At 34.5% G+C, this 13,040-nt stretch overlaps 1 protein-coding gene across 1 annotated transcript; it reads right to left on the bottom strand.

Annotated features, from left to right (window-relative positions):
- Positions 1–9,608: 9,608 nt before the first annotated feature.
- Positions 9,609–13,040, bottom strand: LOC110419855 (receptor-like protein Cf-9 homolog). The gene is made up of 2 exons (XM_089783966.1): positions 9,945–13,040; positions 9,609–9,830 (listed from the first exon to the last, which is right to left on the bottom strand). Exon 1 carries the CDS (start codon positions 13,038–13,040, stop codon positions 9,966–9,968), a length of 3,075 nt encoding a protein of 1,024 aa, XP_089640092.1. The 3' UTR covers positions 9,609–9,830; positions 9,945–9,965.

The following is a 13,040-nucleotide window of genomic DNA, read 5'->3' as shown; positions in this document are numbered from 1 at the left end:
AAAGAAATTTAGCCATGAATTCAAAGCAAGAAAATAAGAATAACACAAAAGAGAGAAAAAAACTAATGTCGAATCTTGGTAAATCTCAAAACTCTCTCAATTGCTATTGAATTCTTGATTGACTTGTAGCTCTAATTCCCTAGAAAAGCTACTACCGTCACCCCTCTTAATGCTTTAAAAAAGGCTCTTAAATATGTGTAAGGGTGCCCTACTTTCCAAATTTTCATCAAAAGTTTAATTTTAAGAAATCATTCGACGCCACAGGCATGATTTTTTGGCACCACGATGCTCTAGCCTTGGAAAAATGTAAGGTGCACTTCCTTTAACTAGTGCTGTAGCTTTGTTCTCTCAATGCTGCAGAGGTTTATCAACTTTGAACATGATTTTCACCCCGATCTGGTCTAAATTGGGCAAAGTGATAGACATGAAAATTGTATCCCATTCTCTTAGTTTGCCAATGGTTTAAGAGTCATGTCAATTAGATGAGTGGAATGAAAGATATGCTCCAAATATTGCATCTTGTTTAGTCCATGCATATTACTGCATTGCTCTAATGTAGACAAATATTTTGACTACAATCCAATAAAAACTAAGAGAAGTAGTTATACAATTTGTAACCCTTCCTCTTAGCATTCACCTCTTAGCACTCAAGTGGTTCAAGAATCACCTCATTTGAAGTTCTGTAGATAGAGATATGGTCAAAATACTGAAACATATACAAATAAAGCCATCGCCATACTTACATGAATTTTCATCAAATGAGCCTTTTTTCATCAAATTTCTACAAAAGCAATAAGAGAAATCAACAATAACTACTCCTAAAGTAATTTAAAATAAAAAAATATAAAATTAAACTATAATAACTTAAATTAACTACTCAACATATAATCAAACTTAAATTAGAAAAACACCTAAAATATTAAAATTCAAACATAAAATCTCAAAGATCTAGCTACTTAAGCCCCTAAAATATGTCAAAATAACTCTATCAAATAGAGTTATTAAGAGGAAAGAGGTGGTCCAAGTTGTGATGGGCTCCGGTTGGAAATAGAAAAGAGCCCAAATTATACTAGTTTATTTGTGGAATTCCTCTTTTCAGGTTTAATAGAGATTAATATTGTAATTGCAATGTATGTAATTTTGTAATAGCAATGGTTAAGTAGTTAAGTGTCTTTTATGTTAATATTATGACATCTGGCACTAATATATAAATACTAGATTATTGTAAATATTTTATTCAAGGAAGAAATAGAAATCGTTTCAGCTCTTTTCCCCAAATACTTTCCACCATGCCCCAACTTCACTTTGAGCTCTGTAATGGTATCAAAGCAGAACCTTGATCCATAGAAATTCTCACTTATTTTTCTTGCATTTTCTATTGTTTTCCTTGGATTATTTGTTATTTCTCCATCAAAATTTTCTTCCAGTTTCTATCAAATTTTTTAAATTCATTTTTAGCTCTTCATGGTTGGGTTTGTGAGTTTGAGGACCTTACTTCTCCCATCTGAGGACCTTCAATCTCCATATTATCTCCACCATTCAAATCTCTATGGGTTAGCGGTGATTAACACCAAGCTCACCTCCACCAACTATATCACTTGGAGTGGTTAGTTCATGCTCGCATTCTTGATCCAATACAAGGTCGGATTCGTGGATGGAATAATTAAGGACCCAAAGGTCACTGATGCTATGCATGTTTTGTGGATGCGCTGCAACAACCTCATTGTTGCATGGTTGATTGAGTCGATTTCTCCTCTAATCACCTCCATCATTTTCTACATGAATTCAGCATGTCAAATCTAGGAAACTTTGAAGAAGAGATTTTCCCAACTTGATGATGCTTGAATCTGTCATCCACAGTTCACTCTGTCAAATACAAATCAAGGTACAAAAGGTATTGATGCCTATTTTACTGAGTTAAATGTTATATGGGAAGAGTTAAGGATATTTAGACCTTTACCAAGCTATGATTGTGGAACCTGTAATGAGAAATACTTTGAAAAATACATTAATCAATATGAGAAGGTTATGGTATTTAAGTTTCTTAATGGGCTCAATGAATTTTTTGCTACGTTGCGGTCATAGTAGCTGTTAATGAAACCATTTCCTACTCTAGACAAGGCTTACAACCCTGTTCTTAGAAAGGAAACTCAATGATCCATCATTCACACACAAATTTTCCATGAGTCCTCTGCCATGGCTACAATCACTGATGGAAGAAAGAAAGAAAGATATGCGCTTGCAATTGTTTGTAGCTATTGTGGTAAGCTTGGACATAATAGGGACAAGTGTTACAAACTTGTGGGTTTTTCATCTGATTTCAAATTTACAAAAGGAAAAGGAAACTCCAAAAGTCCAACAACAGTTTCTCGGGTCAATAATTCTATGATTAATCTGCAAGCAAATCAGTGTGAGGAAATTACAAACTCCTTGTCTAACATATCCCTTGCCAAAAATTAAATTCAGAAACTCATGGTGTTACTCAATGATCAGGAACAGACTTAGTTGATAATCCACCCTTAAATAGCAGCTTTGGGATAGATTCTCTTTAACATAATTCCTCAATTGTGAAATTTGCTATGACAGGTATAATTTTAGCCTCAAACTTTTTTTTATTATAACATTTACCTTCTGTTAAGCCTACTATTATGTTTGACCATCACACCTAAATTGTTAATTCTAGTGCAACAGATCATATAGCATGTTCTTTAAGATCATTCATATAATTAAAAGCTGTCAAAGATGTTTATGTTGAGGTGCCTAATTATACAAAAGCTGTTGTATCTCATATAGGAATAGTTAAGGTGTTATCATTTTTAATTTTGCATAATGTAATGTGTGTACCACAATTTATTTTCAATTAAGTAGACTTATAAAGTCCAAGACATGTCATTTGAAATTTACTGATAATGATTGTTTAATTCAGGACACAAGTTCATTGAGAATAACTAGTCTTGCTAAGACTCAAGCAGGCCTATATATATTGCAAAGCAAGTTTTTTGCCACTACAATTAAGCATTATGCCTTTGAAGATTTTATTTTCAACTCCTCTCCTCATAAGATTTCAAAAACTATCTCAAAGAGTTTGGTTAATAGTAATTTTAATGTTTTTAATGTTAGTTGTAACAAGGTCCCAAAACCCTTTGATGTTTGGCATTTTTTATTGAGACATCCTTCATCAAATATATTGTCTGTTATTAAATAGTTTTGTTTTGATTTAAATGTTTCCAACGATACAATTTGTGAAATTTGTTCACTTACAAAACAAAAGAGACTTCAATTTCCTTCACATGAAAAATCTAGTATCTCTTGTTTTGAATTGGTTCATATGGACATTTAGGGTCCATATTATTTTGCTACTTTTAAAGGCTATAAATTTTTCCTTACCATTGTAGATGGTTATAGCAAGTTCACATGGACTTTTCCCATGCAAAATAAATAAGAAGTTATCACTATAGTATCAAGTTTTACAGTATGATTGAAACACAATTTAATTACAAAATAAAATAAATTGAATTTGATAATGCATCTGCATTTCATCTTTTTGAACTCTTTTCTTCAAAGGGCATAATGCATCAGCTATCATGTGTGGATATTGCTCAACAAAATTAGGTTGCTGAGAGGAAACATCAATATTTGCTAAATGTGGCAAAAGCATTAATGTTTAAGGCTTCCATGCCTATACAATTTTGGGGTGATTCAATACTAGTTGCATCTCATCTCATAAATAGGATACCTTCTCCAATTCTCAAAAACAAGACCCATATGAACTTTTATTCAATAAGATACCTTCACAAAGCCATTTAAGGATTTTTGGTTCATCATGTTTTGCCTCCACACTAGTACAACATAGAAGAAAATTTGACCCAACAACTAGAAAATGTGTGTTTATTCTTTACCCCATTGGAATTAAAAGATATAGGCTATATGATTTGAATACACATCAAATCTTCAATTCCAAAGATGTTGTTGTCTATGAACCTGTTTTTCCTTTTACAACTAAAGGTCTTCCTATTGAGCTAGAAAATTTATTTCTTGATAACAATACTTTGCATGCTCATAACTTAAAAGTAACATGGATAATTTTTCATTTTTCCCCCAAAAAAACAATGATCAAAACACTTGCCCAGCATGCTCATACCAAGATATACCTCTCCCTTAACAACAACTTATCCAAATTCATCCATGCATCCTATATCTCTCATTGATTCCACTACCACAAATAACAATTCACAAGAAGGTAATGTTGATGACAACTTATCGTTTTCACCAAATTCAACCATTTATGAAATTGATCCCAATTCTTCATTTCAACGTAAGAGAAGTACAAGAATAAGAAAAAACAAATGTACTTAAATGTTTATCATTGTGAGTTACATAGCAATACTAATAATGTTTCTCATTATCAAATTGCTAACCACATCTCTTCATAGAAACTTTTTCTTTTTTTAAGGCTTTTATAGCTTCACTTAGCCATATTCCTGAACCATATAGTTATCGACAAGCTATTTTATATGATCAATGGAGAAATGCCATGAAATCTAGAATTGAGGCCTTGGAAGAGACTGAGACTTGGTCTGTTGTTCCCTTTCCTGATAATGCACATACTGTGGGTTGTAAGTGGGTGTATAAAGTAAAATTACATATAGATGGAACTGTTAAGAGATACAAGGCACAGCTAGTTACAAAGGGACACAACCAAGTGGACAGTTTTGATTATACTGAGACCTTTAGTCTAGTAGCCAAGCAAACAACAGTGCGTACATTCTTTACATTAGCAATAGTTAAAGCTTAGCATTTATGTCAATTAGACATAAATAATGCCTTCTTAAATGGGAAACTAGATGAGACAATGTATATGGATCTGCCGCAAGGATATGACCTAAAAGGGGATTATCCAAATAATTGCAAGCTTATGTACAAGTTGAAAAAGTCATTATATGGCCTTAAACAAGCCTCAAGGTAATGGAATTCAAAATTTATAGATTCCTTGATTAGTTTTGGTTTTCAACAGTCCAAGAGTGATTATTTTTTATTTACCAAAACTACTAACAAAGGTGATTTCATTGCTTTATTGGTGTATGTATATGTTATTGTGATTGGGAGTACATCATTAGATGCTTTAGCTACTGTGAAAGAGTCTCTTAGGTCCAAATTCAAGTTAAAGGATCTGGGAACACCAAGATATTTCCTAGGCTTGGAAATTTCAAGGTCAAAAAAATGAATCTTTATTTGTCAACACAAATGCGCATTAGATTTGATCAATGAATGTGGTTTTCTTGGTGCAAAACCAATCACTACTCCCATGGATTACAATAGTAAGTTAACAAAGGATGATGCTGTAGAATTAATACCAAATGCCATAAGTTATAGGAAACTGGTTGGTAGACTTGTTTACATAACTTTCACTAGACTTGATATATCCTTTGCTATGGAATGCCTTTCTCAATTTATGGACAATCCTCGGGTCACACATTTACAGGTTGCCTATAAAGTTTTAAGATATATGAAGTCAACTCCAGGTCAAGGAATCTTACTATCAACTGAGTCCAATTTACAATTACCAGTTTATATAGACAATGATTAGGCTAGATGTAAAGATACCAAGAGGTCTATATCTAGATTTGGAATGTTTCTTGGAAACTCTATCACCGGCTAAAAATCGAAGAAATAATTTGTCGTTGCTTGAAGTTCCACAGAAGCGAAATATCGAGCAATGGCTTTGGCATGTTGTGAGATACTATGGCTTATATACTTATTACAAGATTTTGGAATCCAACATAAAAATTCAATGGTTATGTATTGTGACAATCAATCAGCTATTTATATATGCAAAAATCCTACTCTTCATGAAAGGACTAAGCATATTGAGATTCATTGTCACTTCATACGAGACAAGGTCTTAAGTAAGATTATCAATCCATAACATGTTGGTGCTAAAGATCAAGTTGGAAATCTTTTTACCAAGGCATTGCAGCCATCTTAGTTTCAGTTTTTGAAGAGCAAGTTGAGCGTGGATAACATCCATGCTCCCTTTTAGGGGGTAATAAAGATTAATAATGTAATTGTAATGTATATAATTTTGAAATAGCAAATGGTTAGGTAGTTAAGTGTCTTTTATGTAAATATTTTGACATCTAGCACTAGTACATAAATACCAGATTATTGTAAATATTTAATTCAAGGAAGGAATATAAATCTTTTCAGCTCCTTTCCCTAAATACTTTCCACCATACATGACTTCACTTTGAGTTCTATCACTTACCAACCCAACAGATAATCCTTCATAATTGTTCAAGTTTATTAAGGACACCCTTTGGCTCTTAAAAGATCCATAAGTAGTAAACATGCTCAAAGTTGAGGATCGAATTGGTAAATGCAATTCCACCATTGAACAAGATGTATTTGCACTATCAAAGTGCTAATCTGGTATTAAACTTGTTTTTCACAAGGCCCCAAATACATGAGCTTCTAAGATTGGCTCCCAAGGGGGCTCCGAGATATGTAAAAGCAAGTTACATGTCTTGCATCTAAGTAAATCTACCATTTTTTCCCTTATTCAAGGAAATCCCCATCAGATAAATACAAGATTTGGTGAAGTTTACTTTAAACTCAAAGCCAATACAGAACATTTGAGAAGTTGTATAATATTTATCATTTTTCATAAACCTTTCTCCACAAAAAATTCATATCGTCAGCTGACCTGTGTGATTGGAATGTCTTGAAAGAGGTGAAGGTTTTCTGCCTATGATAGGAGTAGATGAAGAATCTCAACCACCATGATAAAGAGTAAAAAGACAATGAATCCCTTTGTTGAAGTCTGCATATCATGGGAAGTGTCAACGTTAACAAGGATTATCATTGCCATTGTCGAGATACATTTAAATATCCATTTCCTCCACATTTTCCCAACCACATATTATAATACCCATTTTTTGTAGTTTATTCAATTCATATTTCTTCCCATTGCTCTACAAATTTTCATTTCCTTCATACTCTCTCAACAACATATGTGTACTCATAAGTTCAGAAAATGAAAACAATTGTGACAATACGCCTAACCAATGTGGAAGGTATCATTTGTTGTTCGGTAGATTTAAAGTGTCCAATAAACTATAATTTAGTCAAAGATCGTAGCAGTGACCTTTCAAATTGATTATCGTTTAAGACAATATTGCTCAAATCATTACCTAGTGTTCTAAACTAGTAAATAAGTTGAAAAAAAGGTTTAAAGTAGTTATTGCAAAGGTTTAAGTGGTCAATTGCTCTCAACCTTCTAATTACCATTTGAAAATTAAGCTAACAATTTTGTTATTGGAAACATCTAAACTTATCAAGTTCTTTCATGCTCTTAAGAAATACCAGAACTGCCTTATATCACAAGAACAGAATGGTAGCATGAAGCTCATGGAAAGTATAGTCAAAATTACTATCATTGCTAGTCAATGATAATAGATTGTTATTTGAAAGATCAACAATTTTAAGATTCTTGAGTATTCAAAACCTTTAATAGCTATTAATGATGCAAGAGCATCCAAGATTCTATTTTATTTAATTTAATTTTTTCTAATTTTAGTTGATTTAGATTTATTTTTTATTCTATTTAGATTGAAATTCTTTTCTTATTTTTATTAGGATTTTAATACTTTTAAGGACTATTATTTGATTAGGCTAGTCAAGTTGCATTTGATTTAAATCTCTTGTTAATTATTCTAATTGTGTTAAACAACTAAAAGTAGAGTTTTATTAGGATGTGGGCATATAATACTATAAATAGGATGCTTAGGCTTAGTTATTATGGATATTGAAGTGGAGAATAAATAAAGAATATTTTCTAAAGTAAGAGTACTTATTTTCTCTAGGCTCTTTTTAAAAGAGTAAGAGGGTTTTAGCATCTTTGACCTAACCAACCAAAGTGGGATTTTGACTATATTTTGCCTTAGTGGGGTTTTCAACTTGGCGAAGATTGGTGATTCACCTTAGTGGGGTTTCTAGCCTCGTCACAATTAGTGTCTTTTCACAACACTCAAGTGCCTTCACAATGCCCTTGTGTCAGCTTGGCATCAGAGTAAGAGGATCGTTATTCATTGTGTAGTTTGAGTTTTGACTCTCCTTGTTTGAGTGACTCTATCTTTTTAATTGTCTTATAGTTCTATTTTTTTTTGCATCACCGCATCATCATCACCATATCATCACTAAAATAATTGTCATTCCTCAAAATGCTGTCAAGATGTCAAAATTGTCAAACAAATAATCACGAGATCGAGATTCAAGAATTACGTCACCAAGTTCAAGAACTACAAAAGCAACTAACAAGACATGATGCTACTTAATTCAACTACAATAGCTCAAGTGATGAAGAGGCTTAAATGGATTGAGAAGAATTAGAGCCGATTTATGAGGAATATAATGAGGAGATAGAGGAATTAAAGTTCATCACACACAAGGTGAGTCTTTGATGGTACAAAGACAAGTCGAGGAGGTGTTGGAGAATGGTCTACTACATGAAAGTAAAAGTTCTCGTACTTGCCCAACTTTTTTAAAGAAAGATGATTCATGGAGGATATGTGTGAACAACCATGCCGTAAACAAGATTATAGTCAAGTATGATTTTCCTATTCCTCGATTGGATGACATGCTTGATCAATTAGTTGGTTCTAGAGTGTTTTAAAGATCGATTTGAAGAATGGATATCACTAAATTCAAATACGACCTGAAGATGAATGAAAAACAACCTTCAAAACACTAGATGAATTATTCGAATGGTTAGTGTGGATCATGACAGCATGTGGATCCAGACATCTTCAAGGAGTATGTCAAGGCCTACTCGTCGAAGCTTAGTTTTCTAACCCGAGGAGAATAACGCAAGAGTATATAGAATTTTATTTTATTTTATTTAGTTTTTTCTAGTTTTAGTTGATTTAGGATTTATTTTCTTTATTCTATTTAGATTGAAATTCTTTTCTTATTTTTATTAGGATTTAAATACATTTAAGGATTATTATTTGATTAAGCTAGCATGTTGTATTTGATTTAAATCTCTTATCAACTATTTTAATCATATTAAACAACTAGAAGTAAAGTTTTATTAAGATGTGAGCTTATAATACTATAAATAGGACTCTTAGGCTTAGTTATCATAGATATTGAAGTTGAGAATAAATAAAGAATATTTTCTTAAATAGGATTACTTATTTTCTCTAAGCTTTTTTCAAAATAGGAAGAGGCTTTTAGCATTTTTGGCCTAGCTAATCAAAGTGGGATTTTGGTTATTTTTCGCCCTAGTGAGGTTTTCAACGTCGTCAAGATTGATGATTCACCTTAGTGGGATTTTTAATCTTGCCATAATTGATGTCTTTAAGTGCGATCACGACGCCCCGGGATCAATTAATCTTAAATGGATATCAAATCTATAAGTTCACAACAAGGATTTCAAATACTAAACAATTTCAGTAAAGATGATGCAAACTACCCTTTCTTTGAACTTGGAAGAGCAGTTTTGTTCCAACAAATTAAACAAACACCAAACACCAGGGATTTTGCAAAAGAAAGAACCAGCCTGAAAATAAAACAGGACATATTACCGTACAAAAGTAACGAGAGCCCATAAAAAAACATTTACAAACGAAGACACCCATAAATCAAAGCTGAACAAATACAAGAAGCTACTAAGAACACCCTGAATCGAATTACTCGAGTTGTTTCAGATATTCGACGAAGTCCCCAATTATTCCAAACACTGCGACGCAATAAACCCAGAACACATGCTCTTTCTAGACAAATCTTACGGAAGCAGGGGTGCATCTTCCTCTGGATTCAGCTCGAAGCCACTATGACAAATTAAAGAAAACAGAAAAAGGGAAAATTTAATTCGAGATTATGAAAGCAATGTGAGTAACTCATTACGATTCTACTTGGTTTATTTGAAAGTGGTTAAAACCCACCTAAGCATTTTGGGCTCAGTGCTAGTTTCTTCTTCTCTTCTTCCTGCGAATCCACTTTGTAACATTGTTCTGCCAATTTCTCTCAACCATTCTTACAAACCACCATGGTCTTCCAGTCGTGAACACAATGTATCCCGTGCTTAAGCCTAGCACCAATCCACATCCGTATCCCATCACTACAAGTTTCCATATGAAGGCTAGTGCAGAACCTTCATCTTCCTTAAACTTTGGTGCAGGAGATTTTGATCCCTCATTGTTGCCGCATTGCTTTGACAATGGGAAGCCACACAATCCCAAGTTGCCGCTATAGGAATCATTCTCAAAAGTGCTGAACTGCTTCCCATTGGGAATGGGTCCCACAAGATTATTTTTTGAAAGATCTAGCACTTCGAGAAATGTCAAGTTTGTCAATTGGGAAGGAATTCTGCCATCAAGCTTGTTCGACGAGAGATCTAATGATTCAAGCGCTACTAAGTTCCCCAATGATGTTGGGATATGACCGGTCAAGCTGTTGTGTGAGAGGTTGAGCACTTGAACTGAGCTAAGCTCTCCAATTACCTCAGGGATTTTGCCATAGAATTGATTGCTCGAAAAATCTATGGCAAAGAAAATGAGCAAAGTTCTCGCTAGCTCTAGCTCTAGCTCTAACCTTTTAGTTGTTACATTCACAGAACTGTCATCAAGGCTACCGATTCCTTCAGGAAACGATGTTATGTGCACGCCTGTAGGACTAACTGGTCGTGTATACTTCATGGCAAATAAATTTTGGAAGAAATTTGATGGCAAGAGTCCACTAAACTCATTTTGAGAGAGATCGATCAGTTGCAACGACATAAATGAAGGTTTAACTATCGAATTGTTCAGGGGACCATGAAATCTATTAGATCGAAGGACAAGAACTTTCAGCGAAAAATTTGCATCTAACCAATGCGGAAAGGTATCTCTTAACTTGTTATTTGCCAAATCTAAAATCCTCAAAAAACAATTAACCAAGGATCGTGGCAGTAACCCTTCAAATTGGTTGTCACTAAGAAGAAGATATGTCAGCGAATTACCCACAACAAAAGAATCTGGGATTTTTCCATGAAAGTTGTTCATTTGTAGGTTTATGGTTGAGAGCAAATAGCTAAAATTTCCAAGACACGCTGGAATAGTTCCACCCAAATTATTTCTAGACAAATCAAGAATTTCAAGTGAAGACAGATTACAAATCAAAGGAGGGATTTTTCCTGTCAATTTATTGTTTGAAATGAAGAATTGTTGCAATGAAGGTGGTGGAGCTAGAAGAGGACCTTGGAGTAGGTTGGAACGAAGATCAAGGATTTCAAGATTCTTCCCTGGAAATTGCTCTAAACTAGTCAGAAAGTTGTAAGAAAGATTTAAAAAGGTCAATTGTTCCCACCCTTCTAGTTCCCACTTGAGAACTGAGCCACTAATTTTGTTATCTGAAAGATCAAGAACTCTCAAGTTCTTCCCTGTTCTTAAGAAACCCGGGAATCGACTTACATTGCAAGAAGAGAATGATAAAGTCATGAGCTCTGGAAAAGTATCTTTGATACCAGTTCCACTGCTCAACGATAGCAGCTTGTTATTTGAAAGATGAAGTCTCCGAAGATTCTTGAGCTTTGAAATCAGTTCTGGCTCGATGAGGCCACTAAAATTATTTGATGAAAGGTCGAGCATTTGAAGATTCTCGAGCTTTGAAAGCAGATCTGGCTTGATGACTCCACTCAAGTTGTTAGATGAAAGATCAAGGTGGGTAAGATTTGCAAGATCAAAGAAAGACCTTGGCATTTCACCATGAATGCCATTGCTCGCCAGATAAACTTCTTGAACTGAACTAGGATTTTGAATCGGATCGATTGGACCGGTGAGCCTGTTATAGCTAAGTCCTAAAAACTCTAAAGATGGCAGAGTAAAAAGCCAGGATGGAATTCCACCACTTAATAAGTTCGAAAATGATTGGAATTCTTTTAGATTCTGAAGCCCACTTACATGACTTGGGAGGGGACCTTCTAGTTTATTGAATGAGAAACGTAATTGAGAAAGTTGTGTGAGGTTCATCAACGTCGAAGGAAGTTGACCGCTGATGTTACATGCAGAGAAAGCCAAAGTTGTTAGTTTGTTAAGGTTTCCAAAAGCATTAGGAAGTTGTCCTTCGAAGTTGTTTGAAGATAAATCTAGAAGGGTGATTTTTGTGAGGTTTCCAATGGCCGAAGGAATTGACCCTCTAAAAGCACAAGAGCCAAGGTCCAAGAACGTAAGGGGACTACTCCAATTTGACTTTGGGAGATAACCTGTGATATCATGGTTCCAGCTTAAATCAAGATACTCGAGGTACTGAAGGCGGAAAATTTCACTAGGGAATTCCCCTCGGAGTTGACAATAAGGGAGACTCAAACGCTTTAGAGACGAAGTCAAGTTTATCAAGGAGGTAGCCACAACATCAGACATGTTAACGCCACCAAGGAAAACATTTCTTAACTCAGACAAGTTACGCGTAAGCATGTCGAAACTGTGGCTGTCAAATTTCAATCCAAGATAAGTATGACAAGAAAGATCTAGTGAAATCAGTTTTGATAGCAAAGAAATATCCGATGGAACTAAACCAACGAAGTTAGAACGAGAAAGATTAAGATGTGTTAAACTTACTAAATGACTGAACCCAGATGGGATAGAAGAACCATTGAAATTGTTGTGAGCAAGGTTGAGCCGTTTGAGTCCTTTCAGGAGGAAGAGGCTGCTGTTTGCAGGAAGAGAGCCAACAAGCGAAGAGCAACTAAGGTCGAGGCCAATCACATGACCAGTCACCTCGTCGCAAGTGACTCCCTCCCATGAGCAGCAGTTTGTGCTTTCATTCCAGGTTTTTGTCTTGGGGTAGGAAGTCATTGAGTCAGCACAGATAGGATCATCAGAATCATGAATGGAAATGGTGTTCTTGAATTGGAGCAAGGCAGAGCTGTCTTCTGGTTGGCATAAAGGAGTTGAATAATTAAGAGCAGAGGAAGAGAAACTCAGAGAACAATCGACTTCAAAAGGCAAGACTAACACTAAGAGGAGACAAAGGACTTGAAGAGACCCGATTAAACTTCCCAT

This window comes from Theobroma umbraticum, unplaced genomic scaffold (assembly GCF_002168275.2).
Source record: "Theobroma umbraticum cultivar Fairchild unplaced genomic scaffold, ASM216827v3 scaffold_67.0, whole genome shotgun sequence".
Lineage (NCBI taxonomy): Eukaryota > Viridiplantae > Streptophyta > Magnoliopsida > Malvales > Malvaceae > Theobroma > Theobroma umbraticum.
This window is presented reverse-complemented; position numbering and strand designations above follow the sequence as displayed.

What these genes read in the sequence shown, in the direction of transcription:
- LOC110419855 (XM_089783966.1), bottom strand. Translation starts at nt 13,040, where the DNA reads ATGGGAAGTTTAATCGGGTCTCTTCAAGTCCTTTGTCTCCTCTTAGTG.